We start from the raw sequence: 23677 nt of genomic DNA, 5'->3' as shown, positions 1-23677 counted from the left end.
AAGGGTTATAAAGCCATTTCCAAAGCTTTGGGAATCCAGCGAACCACAGTGAGAGCCATTATCCACAAATGGCGAAGATGTGGAACAGTGGTGAACCTTCCCAGGATTGGCCGGCCGCCCAAAATTACCCCAAGAGCGCAGCAACGACTCATCCAAGAGGTCACAAAAGACCCCACAACAACGTCCAAAGAACTGCAGGCCTCACCTGGCTCAGTTAAGGTCAGCGTTCATGCCTCCACCATCAGGAAAAGACTGGGCAAAAATGGCCTGCATGGCGGAGTTCCAAGGAGAAAACCAATGCTGAGCAAAAAGAACATCAAAGCTCATCTCAATTTCTCCACAACCCATCTTGATGATCCCCAAGACTTTTGGGACAACATTCTGTGGACCGATGAGACAAAAGTGGAACTCTTTGGAAGGTGTGTGTCCAAGTATATCTGGCGTAGAAGGAACACTGCATTTCATAAAAAGAACACTATACCAACAGTAAAATATGGTGGTGGTAGTGTGACGGTCTGGGGCTGTTTTGCTGCTTCAGGACCTGGAAGACTTGCCGTGATAAAAGGAACTATGAATTCTGCTGTCTACCAAGAGATCCTGAAGGAGAATGTCCGACCATCTGTCCGTGTACTCAAGCTGAAACGAACTTGGGTTCTGCAGCAGGACAATGATCTTAAACACACCAGCAAGTCCACCACCGAATGGCTGAAGAAAAACAAAATGAAGACTTTGGAGTGGCCTAGCCAAAGTCCTGACCTGAATCCTATTGAGATGTTGTGGTATGACCTTAAAAAGGCCGTCCATGCTCGAAAACCCTCTAATGTAACTGAATTAGGACAATTCTGCAAAGATGAGTGGGCCAAAATTCCTCCAGGACGCTTTTATTTTCACCTTTAATAATTAACACCTTCATTTACAAATTGCATTTTGTGTTTACTTGTGTTGTCCTTGACTATTGTTTAAATAGGTTTGATGTTCCAAAACACTTAAGTGTGACAAGCATGCAAAGGAAGAGGAAATGAGGAAGGGGGCAAACACTTTTCACACCACTGTACCTTGTTCCCCCTCCTCCTGGAAGGTTGTGACCTGGGTTCTCAAGTGGGGTATGGGGTGGGGGGGATTAGTGAGCGGGCCATGTTGATGCTCTTTGAGCCCAACAAGGGTCCTTGCGCTTGATTCATATCCACTGGCTGTTTCTTTCGGCCGCTTCAGAGACTGATCAGTCTGTTGTAGAGCCTGTCCGTTGATGCCAAGGGTTTTCAGCAGCTTGATGGTGGAAGAAACCTCCGCATCCCACTTCAACCAGATGGATTCTCGAGTTCCATCCTCGTTGTTGAGCATCTGCTGCCAGTTCTGTGTAGCACAGTTTCTTGCGTTTGTAGGCCTCTTCTGTTGAATTGTCCCATGGGACTGTGAGCTCTATGATGTAAACAGACTTCAGTGAAGGGGACCAGAGTACCAAGTCTGGCCTAAGGGTGGTAGCTGCTATCTCTGGTAGAAAGATTAGTTGCTGGCCAATATCGACTAGCATATTCTAGTCCAGGGCCATGGCTTGCTGTCCAGCTTCTGGTTTAGCATGGGGATGGTTGGGCTTTTTCTGTCCCTCTTGGATGAAAGTTGTCTCTGCTTGGCAAGAGAGACTACCCTTGTGCTTCTTTGCGCCTCCTCCTGACGGCGCACACCCTCAACCACCATTTTCCTCCTTTCTGATATTGAGGCTTTACGCCAAGTTGACTCCTTGCTGTAAGGCCAAGGCCTCCTCTTCCCAACTGGACGTGCCCTACAATGTCTACAATGTCTACAATGTCTCAGGGCTGATGTAGCATGCTGCAACGCGTCAGATGTTGTCCGTTTTTCGTCCAGTTAACAGTGGTGGACCAGCATTGCTGATGTTCAGGTCCCTGGAGTCTTTCAATGTCGTCTGGAGTCTTACTTTAGAGCACTTGTACTCTTCGGTGAGGCTCGTGTTAGGCAGTTCAAGGACTCCTTTGCTGAAAAGGCTGAGTTTAGTTAGACAGCGTGGGGCGCAGAGACGTTTTTTCACCTATGAAGTTACGGTTTGTTCCATCTTTTCCACAGTTGTTATTGGGAGCTCGTAGATAGTGAGTGGCCACATTACCCGAGGGAGAAGTCCAAATTGTAGGCACCAGAGCTTGAGCTTCCCTGGCAGTAGGGTCTTGTTGATGTTATCACATAAAACAATCATATTCTTTATTTTATAAATAACCATAGAAAAACAACCCCAACAAGAGAAGGACAAAGACAGACCAAACCCAAAATCAACCTGAGAGACCGGACAAAAGATTTTTAAAAAAATGTAGGTAAAATAAAAGTGCACCTAACATTCTTTATTACTGGACTGATCAAGGCCAGGTGTAAACATTCAGAGTTGCAGTTCCAGACCAGGTAATTTGTTCACATAAGTTATCAAAGGGTCATAAGTTTTGTAGAATCTGTTGATGGAACTGTTGAGGGTACGTCTGTTTTTTTTCCAGCTTAACCTTCTGCATAATGTCCCTAATCCAGTGGTGGTGTGATGGAGGATCAAGCGTCTAGCTAATAACTAGGAAAAGGCAATGACCCACTGCAAATGAACACGGGTAAAAGAGCCTGTTGTGTCAGAAAACCAACCAAAAACAGCAACCAAGGGGGAAGGTGTGATGTTATAAGCATAAGCATAAGAGATGCCTTTGAAAAAGAATGACCAGAAAGGAACAAGCTTTGGACAAGACCAGAACACATGATGGGAAGTAGCTGGCGCCTGTTTACTTCTATTGCATAATGTGTCTGCGTTTGGAAATATTCTTGATAATTTAGCTTTTGAAAAGTCCAACATGTGTAACACTTAAATTGTATTAGAGAATGTCTGGAACATATGGAAGAAGAGTGGACTCTAATAAGAGCCATATCCCATTCCCATCAGACAGCTGCGTCCCCAAGTCATTTTCCCACTGTTCTCAAACATGTGAAATAGAGAGGTTGCAGCTATCCATGATATGGGAATAAATAAATTGTATTCTGCTCTTATTCAGCCTATTAACCCTTAATAGGGAAATCCTAACAGAAAGGAGAGGTGAGTGTAGGAAAATTGTCAAACATTTTATGAGAAAAATCTCCAATTTGCAAGTATCGCAAAAAACGATTATTAATTAGATCGAATTTTCTGGATAGTTGGTCAAAGCTAGCAAAAGTATCATTAACATAAAAGTCCTCAATACTACGAATGCCCTTGACATACCAAATTTTGAAGGCATTGTCCATTAGGGATGATTAGTTGAAAAAGATGATTATGTATATTGGTGAGTGAATAGATATACTCTGAATACCCAGACATCTTTTGAACTGATTCACGATGCGCAGTGATTGAGTTACAATTATATTATCCGTAATATTATTAACTAGTGATGGTAGAGGTGCACAGAGTAAAGCAGGGAGTGAGTGTGGGTAGTCCTACGTAGACATATTTGGAAGTGAACGCCCACCTACACATTTTGGTCTTTCCGGAAAATCTTTTCTTATGCGAGCTGATTTATAATGTTGTATAAAGGAGGAAATCATTTAATTAAATGCCTTGAAAAAAGATTGTGGTATATAAACAGGCAGTGCCTGAAATAGATACAGTATATAGAACCTTTGGTACAATATTTATCTTTGCAGAATTTGTTTTCCCAATAAGAAACAAAACAGACCATTGTTTAATAGCTTGTTTTCATGTTCCAACAGAGGACTGATGTTACTTTTAAATAGACTGTAGTAGGATTTGGTGACTCTTACACTCAGATATGTAAAGGTTTCGTGGACAATTGAAATGGCAGATTGGGATATTCTCTGGCATGATTACTAATGGGGAAGTATTTGCTTTTATTTAGTTATACCCATCTATGTTACCAAATTCCTGCAAGATTTTAAGGATTTCAGGGGTAGTTGTGATGGAGTTGGTGACATATAGTAACAAGTCATCTGCATAAAACGAGACAGTGTGAGTTAAGCCACTACGTGAGATACCGAGTATACTATTATTGCATCTAAGAGCTATGGCAAGTGGCTCTATAGCTAAAACGAAAGCAACGGACTCACTGGATCCCCTTGTTTTAACCGTCATTGAAGAGGAAAATACTCAAACAAATACCATTGGTATGAACTGAGGCAGTTGGATGATCCAAGATGGTGTCTGATACAATGAAAGGAATCTTTTTATTAATTAGTGTAGCTACTACTCTACCATTACAGTCATTTCACATTATTGAAACCATGATTTCCATAGAACGTGGAAGGTCACTGTAGGGAGACCGGTTGTGATCACAAAAAACAAAAAGATAAAAGCATTTAGGAGGGCATACATATATAGCGTTACCTGTGATGGGCATACACACCTTCACATACAAAACGTCCACTGCTACTATGAACAATGCTAACAAAATAATACTATAAAAATAGAAAGTTTCTGTTCTTAGCGTAACATCATTGGCGTCATTAACCCGATCATTAATATTACCTCAATCACCATTCTCCGCTGCGTGTGAGGCGGGGCGTCTGTTATCTTCTATTACATTGTTATTGATGTAGGCAAATGCCGACGCAAGGTCGGTGAATTTCAAAAGTTTACCGCTGTGTGTGAACTGCAGAGTGGCTGGGTAGTGGAGGTGTGGAGCTTCTTTTTGGCATCAGAGAATGCTGTGCATTGTTTGTTGACATCCAGTAGTCAGGAAAGATGTGAAATCTTGATCGATTTAAGGAGAGCAGGCCCTTGTCGGGCAACTCTTTGGTTTGAAAGTAATGGAGCTTGACAATGAATGCCCGTGGCCTATTGACACCACCTGCTGGTTTTGGGGTCAAACTCCTGTCGGCTCTATCCACCGAATGCGGCTTCTCAAAACTGTCTTCCCAAGCACATCAAATGAATAGTTTCGGTCTGTGGCCCTGCACATTTTCTGATATCTGCACAATGCGTAAATTCTGCCTTCTAGTGTAGTTTTCCCTTAAAGTATCGTTCTCTTTAACCAGCAAAGTTTGGTAAGCTTCCACGCTGCTCAGCCTCTTGTCAAACTCACTCAGCCCATCCACTACATTAGTAATTTGTTGGCCATAAATATTCCGGATCAAATGTAGAGAGGCAATAGACGCCCGGTTCTCCTCCTGAAACGAGTTAATAGAGGCTTGCACAGCAGTAACTGCATTTGCCAGCGCAACCATGTTGTTAGCATTGTGCTAATGCTGTTTCTGTGCTAGCACTAGCCGAGGAGTTCAAATCGCCCCGTGTTGTGGTTTCCCTAATTTGTTGTCTGGCCAGTTTGGGAGGCATTCATCCCCTCATAACGTAGTAAAGTCACTTAGTGTGTGTTTCTAATGGAGTTTGAATGGTTACGAGGTCCAAAATGTATACAATTGATAGATTTCTGCAGGAGTTGTCGAAGGCACGTCTACTCACTACTCATGCTCAAGCGTGCCTCATAACCAGCTGATTTGTTTAGCCATTTTCATTTTCACTCTGCCATCTAGAGTCCTTTACTTAGACTTAATTTTCTGAGCCAGAAATATTCTACCTGCATACAAAACGAGTACATCAAGTAATTAGGCAAGCCATCAATTTGGACAGAATAAGTCATACATGAAAATCCTTTTATCTAATTCTGATCCAACATTTTTGCCCTGACTCACACTGTCGGCTACTCAAAAGTATTTCCAAGGAGGAATTTACAAACTTCTGCAAATACAATGTTCATTACAGTCATTTTCATAATGGATCCATGTGACAGCATGACAGCATTGTAAAAGTGTAATGGTAATATTAGGCTAGAACTGATTAAAGGTGAATATATCTATCTAAAACTCACAAGAAATGATTTAATCTGAGTGAGGTTAGGGCACTACAGCTCTAATTTGCATGTGCACATGCACACGCACACACACGCACACACACACAGACACAGCAGTGAGTTACATACCAAGTTGCTATTTTTATTTGTGATATGCAGCAACACAAATACCAAAAACAAACAAAAAAAATCACAACAACAATCATACTCATAGACTTTGAGAACAAATCCAACATTATATTAGTCTTACTGTACAATGCAGAGATGCCTTAATTTCCATTCAGCTTGCTTCCTTTCTTCACCACATTCTTATGTGACACTTGCATTAGTCATACACTTTCTGAGTCACAGAGACTAAATATGATCAGATTTTTCCAGTTTTTTCACCTGCTGTCAACAAATCACAAAATGTTACACAAACAGCCAGAGCAGTACACCTCTGCAGAGGTCAGATTGAGATACGAGTGTTTTATCATCATTGTTTTAGAGAAACTTGTGGACAAAAGGAAGATGCCCTAAAACATTTTATTCATTTTTAATTATTGGATTCAATTTGTGGATTTAAAATATGTAACAGGAAACAAAGGTCATCACTGATACAATGCCCTCTTTTATATTTCAGGTCCAGGGTTGGCAGTTGGAGCTTGTGACACAGTTGAAAGAAATTCAACAATGACACATTCTCATAGTGTACAGTACATATTCACTCAGATGCTAGTCCTTCAGACAAAGTTAGATATTAAATGATCCTGTGTAGCCTTTGTTTTGTATTCATGGAATCATAAAACATTTTCAGCGACAGAATTGTTTTCTTTGGATGTAACATTCAAAAACTCTGATCGGGCGCACACACCCACGTACTGAGCACCAAACTGAGGAGAGCTTTCAGGGGTCTCGATGATATGACAACCTAGGCTGATCGTAACCAAAGACTAGCACACAAAAGTTTGGTGAGATCATGAGCAGCATCCAGATGAGGGTCACTGTGTTGCTGCATGAAAGGGAAACTCACTGGTTCCATCTCCTGGACAAACACAAACACACAACACATGATGGAGAGCCTGAGGAGAAACAAAAAGAGAAACCCATGCACTGGTGAAGCCTATATTTTCACGTACACAACCATTCCATCTATCTCTATTTCTTGAAAACAAGCTTACTAAAACTAAGAAGGAAACACAAGGTTGCTATCATACTACGTGCCACATCCAAGTAAATGCACTATTTCTTACTCTTTATTCAATTAAAAACAAGCAAATAAACCAGATGAGTGGTTTAGAAAATTGTTTCTTTCAGAGAGAGAAATCAACAGCCTGTATTCAAAGGCATGAGACATTTTTCTTGTATTTGAGCTGAACTAATTTGTTCTTTCTCACCACACTGCACAGATCAATGAGACTATCAAGATAAATTGATTTTAGTCGTTATTTGCATCAGTAAGTTTGTTATTTTGCACACATTTCTGTTATACTGTCATAGCCCGCAAATACCTTAGAAAAATCCATTTTACATGTTAACATATTGAAGACATGTTTCTTGCTCTTTTTTACACAAATAGTATTCATTTAAAATAAAATTACACCACATACCTTTCTAATCATTACTTTGATATATGTTTACGAATGTATACAAACTGTGACAAAGAAATAACAAATTCTAAGCAAAATAAGTCATACAGACACATTTTTAGTAAGAGCAAGCAAACAATATGAAAGGAAAGAAAAAACAGTTAAGAAGATGCTGGGCACAAGCTGGAGAAAACACATTTTGTTTACAGCACACACACACACACAAACACACACACATACACACACACACACACACAGACACACACACACACACACACAAACACACACACACACACACACACACACACACACAATCATTGCATACATTGGTTTCCTTTAGATGGTAGTGGTAGGAAAATTCTTTAGTTAATTGTATTACATCCTGAAAAAAACAACAAAATAAATAGCCAGGTTCAATAGCACTAATGTATCGAATTTATGTATCCCAAACGGTCTGAAATCTGCTAACTTGAAGCTCTGAAGAAAAGTCCAGTCTTTTCATTACATAGATATCCTTCATAATTTAAGGTAATAATAAAGTCTGTTACCGCAGGTGGTTCAACTGTAAGCATTTTCTTACTTGAAAAAATGTCATTCATTCATTCATTCATTCTTTAAGTTGTATTTGAAACAAAAGATAAAATAGGAAAAAAAGAAAGGATTACTCTCTGGTTGCTGTTGCTGTAAACGTGTGATAATAGCAATGGTAAGCAGTGGCAGCATTAAAGTCCTATACATGCACATGTGTGAGCAGTTGGTTTCTAATCTGCATTAGAAATCACTGAATGTAAAGTTCTCCACCTGAAATCCGACATTTAAGTTCCACACATCAAGCGGGCAATTATGTCATTCTCATTACAAAACTGGAGACAAACACGGAGTAAACGGCCTATTTGACCCCATCTCAACATTTCATAGCCAACTCCCAGAGGTTTAGCTTAGCAGATGGCCTCCACTCTCACAGCTCCCTGAGCCTGATCACGCTCACCCCGAGGCTCCAGCAGCACCAGGATACACATGGTGTGGATTACACTGTAAGCAACAATGTGGTTCCCCACAATGATCCATCCACCACCCATGTGTATTCAACAAAATCAACAGCAAGGCAACTTCTTATTACAAACACACCACAATACTGCACTATACTATATATTACACACCACAATACTGCACTGCACTGCACTATACTATATATTATACTATACTAACACTGCAATAAACTCAACCTGCACAATTGGTTTATTTACATTTTAGCATTCATTTTAGCATATTATTTAAGCAGTTCCACATTTAGTTTTCCCGTCCTGTATATAATCAAATATTTGTTCTTATATTTTACTCCTATTATTTTTATTATTATCATCTATATTGAATGTATGTATATTTTATCCTAGTATTTCATTTATATTTATATTCTGTGTTGTGTTGACTGATGTACGTGTGCTAGTGTAACACCATAATTCCCCATTTTTTGGGGATCAATAAATATCTATCCATCTATCTATCTATCTTTCTATCTATCTATCTATATATCTACCCATCCATCTAAACTCACCTTAAACAAATGTGTATGTCCTACAAGTAACATGACAAAGTACATTAAGGGTATAGACCAGTTGGTTTGGTAATAACTGGGCAACCATGTTTGGTTATTTTCTTTTTTTTTGTAGACATCATTCTAAATGGCCCAACCTGAATTAAGTGAATCCAAAAGAGTCCACCATAGTTACAGTTGACTTTGAAGGGTTAAAGGGGATCACTGTTTTTAACCAGCCCCGAGCCATAACACTTGCAGTTGTTGTGGTTATCAACAAGCTGGCTGATATTATCTACCCGCCCTGGATGACATTACACAGGACTACTGGTCTACAGCCAAGCTGGCTCAGTGAGGCTGGACTTAGGCACAGCAGTGTTTTGAGCTAAATGCTATCCAGCTTACATGCTGATGTTTAGCTTTTTTCTTTTTAGTTAGTTAGTTTAATATGCTAACATTAGCTAATTAGACCCATAGATTGTTAAAAATAACAGACAAAGTTCCCAGGACTGAAAAGTGATGCTAATGCGGAGGTGCCTTAAACCTGCCTTCTATATAATTTCCAGCAGGGGGCGACTCCAAGCTGACAGTTTCTATAGAAGTCTATGGGGAAATGACCCTACTTCTCATTTGATTTATAACCTCCATAGCTAGCTACGTCAAGCCTGGTGATTTTTGGTGTACTGCAGTACAGGGACAGGTCCTGATTTTTAATAAATAAATTATTTATTTTGAATTTAAACAAAACACTTAATATTTTAACACAACTCTGACTATATACCAATATATCTTATTTCCTTTATTCAATTGTTTAATAGATTTAATAAATACTCAAAAGAATCCGTTCAAACACATACTTTTTTGTATTAACTAGATCAATCACAAACACTAAAGGAAACTCTGCCACAATGGGCATGTTTTCTATGCTATAGTTTCGAGTATATATTTAGAATACTTGACTGCACCAATGAGAGGGAAATAGTTTTGTTTATTTTGCAAATGGCAACAAATCCTTGTAAGTATTTAAATGTTATTGGAATAAATAAAAATTCTAAAAATCTTTTTGAAGAATCTAAAAAAAAACTTTATATTAAACTAAAAAAGGCTGTTGAAATTGATTTAATTAATTTAAATTTATTAATTTTTATAATTTTACAGGAAAAAACACTGCCAATAATGAGGACCCTTTGATCAAAATGATTAGGTTACTGTTTAACAAAGGACCCTTTTCTTATATTGTGGTCAATTTTGCGATTTTGGTCAATTTTGTTTCCATGTCATCTTTACTCTAAAAAAATCAAACTTACAAAATATACATTTAGATGGTATTAGTTTAGGGTTGCATCTGTAGATTTATTCTAAATCAATCTACATATTTACAACTTGCTTTTAAGTCAAGTATCTCACCAACTGAGGAAGTTCTGTGCTGATATCAGGGATGTGCACAGGCACGGGCTATTGTTGCCCGGGCAACAGCCCGTTTGCCCTGATTGGCTCAGCTGCTCTTCTGGTGGAAACTTTCTTTCTTTTAAATTTTTGGGGGTTTAAGTTAAATCAAATTAAATCACTACATCTTTCAGTCTTGCCCTCAGCATGCCCTCTGCCCCCGGTCACGTGACTTTGTTTATATTCTCACACACGGTGCACCTCATAGTAAATGGAGGGAAAGACAAGTCCTTCTGCTTTCACGTGAATTTTGAAAGTAATTGAGGTTATGACAAGTGTTTTGTGAATTGTAACCAAAAAAATCCAATTGAGCTTTAAATAAAGTGCAGCTTCAGCTTCACGTACGACGTGCAGCATTGCCTTATATTAATGTAAAATTGATGATGTTATCAACCAAAGCTAATGACAGCCAATATTGCAGCAGCGGGCTAATGTAGCTATGCTACGTCTGTTACATTGGTGTGCTTTCTGTTGAGAAGAGAGAGCCTCAGGGATGTGGTGGTTTGGGTTCTTGAATCATGCTATGTCATCATCATGTTACTGTTTCCACTTTAGAGCAATGGCCCCTCCAAGTGTCTCTGAACGTCCCTGGCTGGCATGTTTAATTATAGTGTTTATCTTATTCACCTGTAGTGCCTTGTCAAATGAATGCCAATTATCGCATTTTAATTAGTTAACGGCTGTTATTTCACCTTGTATTTGCATATCAATGTGGCGATTGTGGTGACATTTTTAAACACAGATTTTACTGTTGCTATTCACCGGGGGTGAATAGCAACAGTAAAATCTGTATGCATGTAAAAACATGCATACAGAAAAAAGGGCACTTTCTCATAGGAGGAAGAAGGGCAGGTGCTCAAGCCCCTTCTCATGTCTATGTGTGCATGTGCCTGCTGCTGTGCATGCAGATGAATGGTGCCAGCACCTGGAGGTCTGCGCTTACCCGCCAGTTAATCTCTGCTGGTGACTCGTTTCAGAAGGGTTGAAAATTAGCAGCTTTTCCTCTTTAGCGTTTAGCTTAGCACAGCTCGAGTGCCCTCCTCTCCAGCTCAAACCTTGTCCAAAATTCATCACGTCTGGTTCAAAAAACAACATTGTCGACAATGATGGCCAAATTTCCAAATTAAAGACTTCCAAATGGCTGTCCACAAACCAATGGGTGACGTCACGGCTGCTACGTCCACTTTTCCACTATTTTTACAGTCTATGATTAGCTCTAACCACAAAAAGAAGAGGCTGATGGGAATGCCATTACTTTTTCAAACACATATATTAGTATTGGATGAATTGAAAAATAAAACCTGAAAATGGCACTAGATGAAAAGTCATAAGGGTTCATTCTCTGGGGACAATAGATGTCAGTATTAAATTTCATAGCAATCCATCCTATGGTTGTTGAGATATTTCAGTCTGAAATAACCGACCAACAGTGTCATTCCTCTAGCTCAGCTAAAAACAAGTATGAGATTAAAACGTGTAAATGTAGAAAACAGGACTCTCACCAATCTTCCCACTTTTCCTGTCAGTGTGAAGAGTCACAATACTTTTTTTTTCTGCTAATTACTAAACCAGTAGCAGTGTTTAAAATAAGACATCCATTCAGGCTGTAAACCCCTCCCACCTATAAGCCATTTAGGGAGGCCAGTTTAATGTTGGCCGATAATGACCGGTGAAATGACCTGTGCAATTAGCCGTGTTGCATGTGAGTCAAACTGAGCCCCAAAAATGGATGACAGATTCAACTGCAGACTGGCCCCTGATTACACCTCATGCCTTGCAAAAAGGGGAATGGACATCTGTTTGGTGTATTTCCTGCTTGCAATGATGTAATTGCTTAAGGATGAGATATTTCCATACAGTTAAGTGAGCAGGTCAATGGAAAGGGAAGCCTCTTCTGAATGATTAACAGTCTAACTTCTAAAAACATAAGCGGAAGACCACTGTTGTTCTGTATGACTTTACAGTTACAGCATCTTTAGGTGCTCACATGGTTTTTGCATGTTGGGTAGTCAAGTGATTACAATACAATGTGGCTAGTATGCAATGGCACTAACATGATTCATCGTGAAACATTACACTTCAAGGGTGCATGGACGTGCATGTGTGTTTATATTCTATACTGCACACACACATGCGGATATACAGTATGTATTTCACATCAACCTTGTACAGTTAAACTACCTTAGAGGAAACAGCATAATTTAGAGCGAACAGGAGAACTATTTTGCTGGAAAACAGTTTGTGTGCACCTGAACAGAAATACATTTTATCCACAATAATAATGTACAGCAGAAGAGAGAAAATGAAGGACGTGGCTGCTTCTTAAGAACACATGTCTGCAGGGATTTGAAGTGTCTTTGCACTTGATAACTGAAGTCATCCTGGTCATCTCTATATAACTGAACATGTGGTATACTGAACAGTATTGTAAATAAGTACAATCTTTGTTCCGCTTACCCTGAAAAAAAGTCTCAAAACATCACAGCTGTTTGAGTTCAGTTAGTTTTACTGTGCCACTGGCTAAAAAGAAATGAACATATTCGAACTACTATTGAAAGAAGAGCCCTTGATACTTTTGACCTTGTTTATAGTCATAAATGGAGCGTGGGAAGGAAGCAGAATCCCTCAAAAATGTTTCACTTTGACTCTCATTTGTTTCCTTTCATCTGGCCTTTAAACTCTTTTTTTACCACTTGAATAAGTGCATGGGGCACCATTAGCTGACACTAAGAAACAAGTATATGCCACACAAAACAATTTGAAAATGTCTCCTGATCTATTACAAGCATTCAGACATGCATGGATTTCCAAGCAGACCTACAAGGCCCGAGGAGACAACTCATCATTTTGACTATTATATTTTGTTGTAATTGAGATATTTTCCCTTGATTGTGTTTTTAAATATTCTGAATGCATTTCTTTGCCATAAAAAATGGAATTTAAGTTGTGGGTTTGAAAGGCACTGTGGCACTTAATAAAATCTTCCTTTCCTTAAGCCACTTTGACTCGTAGTAAACCTGCAAAATGTTGCGTAAAGAAATATTTAGGGTTTTTTAATTGAATTATCTTTGGACGACCAACATGTAACTCCAGTCAAAAATCCCTATATATATACACCAACAGACAAAATCAGTTGAGCCAGCCTAACTAGAGAACTTATATTTCCAGACTATAGGGTGCAAATGAGAACTCATCAGTGTTTGCCCTCTGATTCATACATCAAACAAAGCTTTTAATACTACACAACTGTAAACCAGCTTAAAACCTTTAACATCTGACAAACAAACATGCAACAACATCATTTTTATGTGTTTTGCGTAAGATTATTTGTGTAGCTGAATGTGTTTTGATGCACCTTACAGACCTAGATCAGTAACGGTGACCAGCCCAAGCTTTCTAAGAAGACGAGGAACATCTCCCACAAACCCTAGAACGACCCAACAGACATGGGAAGAAACGTCTACAAAAGGAGATTCAAAGAGAGATCTACTCTCATAGGATGGGTGTTTCAAAAGTTCCACTTATCTTTGTTCTGTTTTCAATCATTAAAAACATACTCTCTCTCTCTCTCTCTCTCTGCCTTATGTTCTTGAATAAAGATCATAATAAAGACAGAGATAGATAGCAATGTGACTTGACACAATGAATAAGAAGATGGAATTTACTCATTGCCATTCTTTCACTGAAGAAGAGAATCTGCAGCTTTATTTAGAGTAAAGCCCTGAGTTTCTTATTGACACCCACTGTGGCAGGTTTACAACCCAGTTCTTCCAAAGCCAGTTTGCAGTAGTTTAATTTGTTTAACAGGATCACTCACAAAACACATGTGCAGCAAGCTGATCCATATATGGCATGAGCCAATTCCACAGATTTCAACACCATTCATCATGTCTTCAACAGGTTCTTTGGAGTTGTTATTGACACGTTTTTTAAAAGTCGTGCCAAAGAAATCTGACAAAATGACACTTTATGAATCTCAGATTAACTAATAACAAAATAACGTTTTCTACAGGCAATATTCCCCACGTTAAACACCCAGGTGCTGTAATTAATATCAGCTAAGCTTCATTGATGTAATCTGCTCATCAACTGCCAAAAAAACATGATGTCAAGCTCACTGTGGTTATAAGTAGCAACACAATCCACTCAGTCTGTTTTGATTGGCTGATTAGAAACACGTTCCTCATCCAAAGTCAACCAAACCCAAAAAGCAGGATGGGAAATCAAGAGTATTGTTAGTGGAAAGTGTGAAACTTCTCTCTCCCTCTCAGCCATCGGAGTCCACAGAGAGAGCCTCTTTCATAACAGAACTCCTCTACCCTCACCAACTCTGGACCTTAAGTTCAATCACGAATATAGTCTCCATTCCTCTGTGAAGTCTGCATGGGTGGAGACAGGAAGAAGTAGGCCTAGAGGATGGACCATCAGACGTCACGAGCACTTCCCATCTCTCCTGTAGACCTCTCCTTCTCCTCACGGCTCGGCCAGCATTGATGGTGAGTGGGGATGTGCAGGAGTCACTGCATTGTGCAAGAGGAACCGTGCGCACGGAATAAAAACCTGTAGACTGTAAACTGGGAGTATTTTTCTTCTTCCAAGCGTCGATGGATTTGCAAACAACTTCAGAGAGAAGTCTTTGCTTTTCGTTTTGAGCTTCTGCCTTTGGTTTGGAGCCTTGTTGGATGTTGCGCCACGCTGCACTGCGTTTGCCAGCTGGCATGTGAGTAAAGCAGCAACACATTGATCTTCACAATTTCCAGTGGCTGGAACCCGCGCCGGAGAGTGCGCACCACGTTTCCCTTTCCAACTAATTGACGTTTTCAACATGCTGTTAATCGCGTTTGCCAGATGATACCTGTTGATTTTTTATCGCGCCATGTCCTTCTGTCGGACTGAAGTGGACAATGAAGTTATGGGATAGCCTGACCATTTGTTTGATACTGCTGAGCGCCGTGCACGCCCGCCGGCTTCTCCGGAGGCGACCGCAGTCCACGTCCTCCAAGAGGAGAGGGCGCGCCGCCGAGAGTCCCCTGGAGCTCCCGCCGGTTCAGATCCGCCTGGCTGTCACTTCCCCGGGCATCAGCCGCGCTGAGGCGGATACGGCGCACTGGGAAGAGACGCTGGCTGGAGGAGGAACATGTAAGAACAGGGTTTTTGTATGGAGTGTCCAAAGTGCCACACAACAACAGCATAAGAAATCATTTGAACCCAGCAGGCTTTCTGAGTTTTTAATTCTTTCTATTTCAAAAAAACTAATAATGACCTTGTTATCTGTGTCTAATAGAAAAACCCTTTGACCTAACATGCAATACTTAGACCGAAGTTGATAGGCCTACAAAACAACTTATTTCCTTAGTAACAACTTTCGAGTTATTGAAACATTTGCAATGGTGTTAGTGGATTTTGATTATATTACTTTCTACATACAACACCCACATTAGAAATATGTATTAGTTTTGGAAATAATTAAATGATAGTAGGTGGTCAACTAACAATTATTTTTATTATTGATTAATCTAATGATTCTTTTTGAATGATTAGGTTTGTAGTGTAAATGTAATAATACATGTCACAATTTCTAAAAGCCCAAGGTGACATATTCAAATGACTCGTTTTGTCTGACCGACAGTCAGCCTCCTCATGCTTAATTTACTAATAACAAAGGAGAAACACAAGCAGCAAATCTACACAACTGAGAAACTGTAACCAACTGTTTTATGTAAATATTAAGAATGACAATAGTTGTTGACAACTTCTTTTGTCAATCCACTAACTGGTTGATTATTTTAGAACTAGTGGTATTTGCTATGAGGCCACATAGTGGCTGCTGTATCTTTAATTCAACTAGTCCACTCAATCACACAACAGTCTGGTGCATATCTTGGATGTATCAGTTCAAATGAAATCCCCTGCAATATAAAAGTGTACCATTTCCACATTTAAAAGTGTAGTTGCGTGAAGACACACTCCATCGGTTCAATAGCCAGAGCGATGAGTTAAAGTGAAACAATATGTGCTTATACGCCCTTATAAAAGTGCCATTTCTCTTAATGTGTTTTAGACACAATGGAGGAGCCCCTCCCAAGTGAGTTTGAAGATGTGGTGGACTTCATCAAAGTGACCATCAGTAGAATACGTCGCTCCTCCTCATCCACCGTGTCCTCATCCACCTCCTCCCCCTCCAGAGTAGACTTGAGCAGCAGGACTCGACACAGACGGGAGAGGAAGATGGGAGCGAGCCAACAGAGTGGAGGAGTAAGAGGAAGCGCTAGAGGAGGGGAGACGGGGAGGAAGGTTAGGGAAGGAAGAGCTAACCGACGAGGACAGGGCTGTGTCCTCAAACAGATCCACCTTAATGTGACAGACCTCGGTCTGGGCTACCGCTCCAGCGAGGAAATGATATTCAGGTACTGCTCCGGACCCTGCAGGAAGTCTGAGACCAACTACGACAAAATCCTTAACAACCTCGCTCACAGTAGAAGGCTTCCTCCTAAAGACACGCCCCCTCCGGCTTGCTGTCGGCCAATAGCATTTGATGATGACCTCTCGTTTCTGGACGACAACCTCATGTACCACACTGTGAGAAAGCACTCTGCTAGGAAATGTGGTTGTGTGTAGAGTGTGAGCTGGTGACAGGCTTTGTGTTGTTTCTCCTGATTTACCTCTTTGTGAGCAACATTTCAGGCGTTATGTGTGGCCTTAGGACTTGAGTCCATTGGTAAAGGAGAAAATAAGTAAAGGAGGTGGCCTCTACAGTTTTTACCCTAAAGCAAAGATCCTCTTCTTCTCCTCCTCAATCAGAATTATCCGCAATTTCCTTTACAGTTCACACCTTACATCACTAATACGTTCAGTGTGATTTTAAATGTTTCAATGGATACTCAACCTAAAGGACTGAAATCTGACACAACGGATGATTCTATTCCATGTCTAGCATACAGCACAGACAAATGTTACATGGAAAGGTTATACATATGAAATGTATTTATGAAATCTTGAATTTATTAACTTATTGATATATTTATTTTGTTTTTATAAAAGGAATACATTATTTATTGTAGTAGGATATCTCAGTGTGTGCCAAAAGGTTGAACTAAAAGAGGTTAGTGGTATATTTCCAAATAAAAGCAGTAAAAGACTGGGTGGTTTACATTGTAAAATATTTTCGGTGCCCATTGGAGTTGTCTTGGAAACAAACAGTTATGTGTGAATTCAGTGTTTCTCACCAATTTACATTTTGTGTATCCTTGAGGTCTAACAAAAGAGTTTAGTATACCATATTTTCTTCTTCATAAAACGTTTGCAAAGCTGATTTTGAAAAATAATTCTTTTACATCCCATTCACTAGTTTTCAGTCTTTGCTGTTGCATCGCTACTTTACTTGTTACCATCACCAATTGTTGCTCAGCGGACTATGTGAAACTGGAGGCGGGGCCCACATGATTATACAAGACACACATAATGGGGCCCTCTCTTAAAAACACTGCTCTATAGCATTACTAGTGGTCAGAAACTCTCCGGGACACCTTACAAGCTTTCCCTCCTGGAAAATTCTCAGTATCTAAGCGTTTACAAGGTTCTACAATTTTAGTGTCATTTGACTGCATTGTTTCCTGTTTTTGTTTTTAACTAACGATGTAAGAAAGTAATGTGAGAAAAACTCTATCAAAGCATTTTGTTATCATGATTAGAAGAATAGTTGTTTATTCACTGCTAATTACTTGTCCTCTCACATGAATTGCTGTTAGTGAAACAAGATTGTCTCACTTTAGAAACATAACTACAGCTTTATTTTTATACGGTACTCACTTTGAAATTGTCTCATTTTATTAATAATAAACGTATTCCCCACAGTGTAGTGTATTCTGTGTGTAATTACTAAGACACCTGATTTACTGTTGTGTGGATGAGTTTAGCAGACAACAAGCAACAACAAGCTACGATCAGCCCACACTCGGACAAAAACTCGGGTATATACAGGTTTTAAATATACGTGGCATTGATCAAAAAGGAGTTAGGTAACAGAACTTAATCATTGTATTGCTGTCACCTTTCATGTAAAAGAGGGATAGGAACAAGAGAGCGATAGGCCATTAGGGATTTAAACTTTGAAATAAAAGATTAATAGAATCTGATGTTATCAAATGACAGGAACAGGCATTAAACACAGAAGAGAATGGAGTATCTATGCCTAAAGTAAGGTATAGTACCTGCAGTACCTAAGAATGAAAGGAAAAAAACAATGATAGATGGATATAAGACCAGTGTTACAACATAAAGAAAACAACATGAAAAAAGAAGCCTTGGAGTTAAGAGCTAATATATGTTTGAAGAGAGAGGGAGGACGATGAAAAGACAGTGATGCAGGAGTTGGAGAACATGAGAAGAGACGATGTGTCTTGCTTAACTAATGTGTGTGGTTGATATCGGATCCATGCCCTGCTCTCTCGCATTTCACAGCCCTTCCTCTAACTGTCTCCAGAGCTGTTAATCAGTGCAGCCTGGTTCAACAACTACAGGGCAAAGCTGGGCTTGCCAAGTCTCTCTTATTTCCTTATGCAACTCATTATCTCTATAAACAACACTGCGATTCTCTCTGAAACATTTTGCAGCCAGAGCTGATGCACCGGTCGAGCTCTGAGCAGGTGATTGATCCCATTTGACAGCTGCGGTTTCACTGTTAAGATCCGATCTGTTCAGCTCCGCAGCTGATACTGAGAAACTTGAAATCAGGAAGAGGTTTACGCCACTGTTTGAAATGTCAATCTGTTGGATGTTGAACATATCACCATGGTAACATTATGACAGTAAAAATCTGCAACCAGTAACTTTGGTACAAAACCGGCTACTCACGATATCAATATTATCAAATAAAAAGGTAAATCTAGAAATGCAGTGCATGTAGTGAGTCAACACATTCCACAGCCATTACTTCTACTTTTCCTACTCATTAATTTAGTTTCCAAGCCACAGATGATCCAGTTGAACTGAATAATCAGAGTCAAAACCCAATAAAAAAAAAATAATGTTTGAAAAACTACACCCACAGTGTGGCTTGGCTAAACGTAGACTCTAGTCTGAAGGCTACTGTGAGGTTGATTAAACATATTCCTGCGTTAACCATGACAGTGCCAAACTGGTATTGTGCACTGTGGAAATGTACTTAGTTTATCAGCCTTAGCTGTGGACAACAGAGGAAACCATTAGAGCTAACTGACAGTCAGATGATAGTGTCATTAGTCAGATGAGTCTACTGCTCTTTTGTTCATGGTGTCAGAGGAGCTTGTAATGAAGGATAATGTTCCACCGGAGTGTAATACAACACTTACAACTGTTAGTGTTTGCGGGGATGCTGTTCTACACTACAGGTGCTAAATACTGGCAGAACTGCAAAACTCTAACCTGTCTAACCATGCAATATTTAAAAATAGGAGATATCAATGTCAATGGAGGTGAATACAATGTCATGGCACGTTGTGCTCACGGCGCTAAAAATGACAAAACAAAAATCAACTGCAAAACCTATTTTCAGAAGCAATATCCTGGTTGCTCTTGAAAATCGACAAACCGAATTATGTTTTCTCATTTAAAAAAAACAAAAAACTATAAGTGAGGTTTATATGGGGCACATGAACTCATTTCTCCCATAATTTCCAAACCAATCTGGAGATGGTAAAAACGTCAAGCTGTCAGACTTTCAGGAGAAAGTTTGTTTCCTTTGAGTCTCAGCATTATGGTTTTTAAGATTTACATGTAACTCATATTGTCACAATTCACTTCAAATCAGTGACCAGCTTGTTTACAGGAGGAAGAAATTGTGAGCAGAGCCATTTAGCCAGCTGGCATGAGTAAGGATCAGAATGATATGATCAGATGATGTGCAGTCACTGTATCATCAGACATGTAGCGGGTCCTCCTGAGAGATCTGTCAAACCACAAGAAGCTCTTTGTGCCACTGCTCTGGAATATGTCAGTGTGACTCAGGCTATATGACAAATCAGTTGTAAGCACAGAAGGAGGGAGGAGAGGCATCACAATATCAAAACAATACAGCTGCCAATTGAAGACATATGAAGACAGCACAATGCTGGTTCTGTTTTTAAGATCAAAAGAGGCACCAGGATCTAAATTTAACTGTAAAGACTGCTACATTTAACTGTCATGGGACCCACGTGATCAGCCGGCGGTCATAATTTCGTAGGATATCATAGAAATTGTTGTGCATAATTTTTCGTACAACATAATACAAACCCAGTTATGAGTCTTGTGACTTTTCACCAAACGCTCTATTTTTTAAAGTCAGCTTCTGGAAAATGTTTTGAATTTTGCAAGGGATTTCATATTTTGTGGTGATGCAGGAGACAGTGATTGTGGTGAACTCCAACAAAAGGAGGTTAAAAGAAAAGATATCTCTGCAGCTTATATGTATGAATCAAGGGTTTGATATTTTGAATGTGCGTGACATTTGAACTTCAGTTAGCTTGGGTAAGTCTGAATTAGACACTCTTTTGACAGATGCGTTATTACTACAACAATGCCTCGGCCTACCTACCTATCTACAGCTAGGGTAGACCGTGATGAGCCCTATTTCAACAAATGGTGGCGTGTTCCTTTAAATATTCAAGTGCAACCTGAGAATGTGCATTACAACGCTCCGTCTCAGCTTCACACCTGTTGGACATCATGGCGTGTGTGTGTGTGTGTGTGTGTGTGTGTGTGTGTGTTAGTGTGATCTTGACTTAGGCTACCTTGGGAGATCCATTACAGACCAAATACCAGTTAATTGTCCAATTGAGGACACAAAGGTCTGTCCAGAGTTGGGAAAATGATCATTTTTGGTGCAGTTGTAAAGGTTAAGGTTAGGTAAGTTAGGGTAAGTCGCCAGGAAAATAATGTAAGTCCATGTATGTAAGTAAACGTGTAAGTACAGTGTGTTTGTTTGTGTGTATTCATACAAGAAAATTTAATTCTCTATGTTTGCATATTGGACCAGAAAAGAGTCTTTAAATAAGTTTTATTGCATAAATTTGCCATTTTAAGTCTTTTAATAGCCAAAAGTTGCAATGTAAACCTGCTCAGTGACTGGTGCTCTCAAGCTTAACAGTGATGTAAAAATAGAACAACTTTTATCCTTTTCTATTCTGCGGTCTCTTGGGACTAGACATGTGTAAACACTTTTCTGAATGGATGGATAGCATCATACCGAGAAGGCAAAGCCAAAGGTTTTGATAGGCTGGTGGATGACGGGATTTTCCATCCACGTCTGTCTGTGTTGTTAGAGTGCAGCGATAGGAAACAGCTCAGAGGCAGACTGGACAGTAGCGCTGCTGAGGAGGACGCTGTCAGCTCCAATATGGCACACCACATCAAGCAACGAGGAAACTGCCGAGATGATGTGACGGCCTGCTTGAAAGGGGTGTGATCCTGAATGACACCACCAAAGACACACAACAAGTTATATTTGACCAGCTAGGATTTACGTCTGTGAAAAACTTATTCAAAACTGTACTTCTTTTAACACAGAGAGTTAAATAATTTACTTGCTTGTGACTATAGGATTGCATGTACAGCTTAGTGACATTTCTACTTCTACTATTTATTAGCAATGTTTTGTCTAAGGCGTCTTGTTTCTCAGTTAAACTTTGAACTGTTAGCCTGGCTGCCAAGCGCTATAGGTTTTCATCTATTTAGATTCACACTTTTATTCAGAAAACCTTTATTGCCCTCCACAATGTGATGGAAACATGTTTTTCTCTCAGGCAGAAGTGGGAGATCAGGTCTGCTAGTAATTGCAAGAAGTGATTCTGTGTGCAAGATAAAAGAAAACGCCTGTAGTAGGGCTACAAACCAAACTGTTAGCTGATCTAAACTAAACTGCTTGGTAACATATCTTCCCAGGGCCTTTGTTCCCCAGCCTAATATGCACTTAATATGACACAATAAACAATTTTATGTTCTCAGCAATGTTTTTCCCTAGGTCAACTGTTCAATGTACGGTCCCCTGGGTCAATATGTTGCAATCCCCCACAGTTTATAGCTCACTAATGTTATAGCCTACTCCGCAAAATGTCCTTACAATTTATGGGCAAGACAGTTTTCTTGACTTCTGACTTCTTCAAAATTTACTCAAAAAAACATGAAATACAAACTTTATGCAGCTTTAACAGCCATAATATGTTCAAAAAAATTAAACCATTAGTCGTGTTATTTGACTTTAGAAAAAACATGAATTTGAGAGTTAGATATCATACTACAGCTGTTCTCTCTGGGGTTAAAGCTGTGTAGATATTACAAAATGTACATGATATGCATTGTCAATACATCAGTGTGCATTCCTCTCATTGTTTACACACATGGCTCAGAAGCATCTCTGCTGCGCTCAGGTACAGAGTGGAACAGCTTAAATCTCCTGTAAACACAGTGTGTGTGTGTGTGCGTGTGTGCGTGCTTGTGTGTGTGTCTGTGTGTCTAAGACCCCAAGAGGCCAACCAGACCACTAACCCGCCATTTATTCTCCCCTCATGAGGAAACGGCAGAATGTCATTTAGCTTCATCCATTAATGTCTCCAGCGCTCCATCCTTCTTGTTCTCTCATACCCCCTGTGATTAAACTCAGGAATGTGTGTGCTAATCCACACACACTCCTGTGCGTGTATCAGTGTCTACTCCCTTGTGTTAAATGGAGGAACCTCTCACTTCATCCATAAACACCTCAGTCGTATGCAAAGGATCTTAGTGTGAGCTTCTGAGTCTTTCAACCTCTATAACTGCAGTTATGCCTCATAATAGGTAGTTATTGAAATGTTTTAAATGGCTACTCTGGGGAAAAAACAGTCAAGTGTTTGGGCCAGCATATAAAAGAAAAGAATTTAATTCAATCATAGGAGGATATAAAAAATAATAATTTGGGTTTTAGTAGACCGGCCTACCTTAAATGGGTGACAGAGTTGCTCACTGGGTAGACTGTGAGCGCTTATTTGTATATGGGATTAATTTAGAATTTTCTTTATATTTCACCAAATTGTAAGAAAGTCCGTACTGGTTTTACCCAATACATGAGAGTTAAAAACAAACATAGGACAAAGTAAACCTGACTTTAGTAACATCTACAGGGATTTAGACATTTCTTATTGTTTTCACCATTGTTTCTTTGGCATGAGAATTTTGACCTATTATACGTGCAGTGCATGCAACATGTCAGCTAGGCGCATGATACACCTTGCGGTGCAACATGGACACATGGTCAGGGATGGACCCGGGGTCATAAGGTGTTTCGGGTCTTGTCATCAGACACCTTCAACCAAGTGACCCAG

At 39.7% G+C, this 23677-nt stretch overlaps 1 protein-coding gene across 1 annotated transcript; it reads left to right on the top strand.

Moving 5' to 3' along the window:
- The first annotated feature begins 14465 nt into the window (after positions 1–14465).
- LOC117944381 (glial cell line-derived neurotrophic factor-like) lies at positions 14466–17691 on the top strand. Its single transcript, XM_034871145.1, has 2 exons — positions 14466–15503; positions 16426–17691. Exons 1-2 carry the CDS (start codon positions 15269–15271, stop codon positions 16980–16982), a joined length of 792 nt encoding a protein of 263 aa, XP_034727036.1. The 5' UTR covers positions 14466–15268; the 3' UTR covers positions 16983–17691.
- The last annotated feature ends 5986 nt before the right edge of the window (positions 17692–23677 follow it).

This window comes from Etheostoma cragini, chromosome 5, assembly GCF_013103735.1.
Source record: "Etheostoma cragini isolate CJK2018 chromosome 5, CSU_Ecrag_1.0, whole genome shotgun sequence".
In the NCBI taxonomy this organism is placed as follows: Eukaryota; Metazoa; Chordata; class Actinopteri; order Perciformes; family Percidae; genus Etheostoma; species Etheostoma cragini.
Note: the sequence above shows the minus strand (reverse complement) of the source record. Positions and strands in the feature narration are given on the sequence as shown.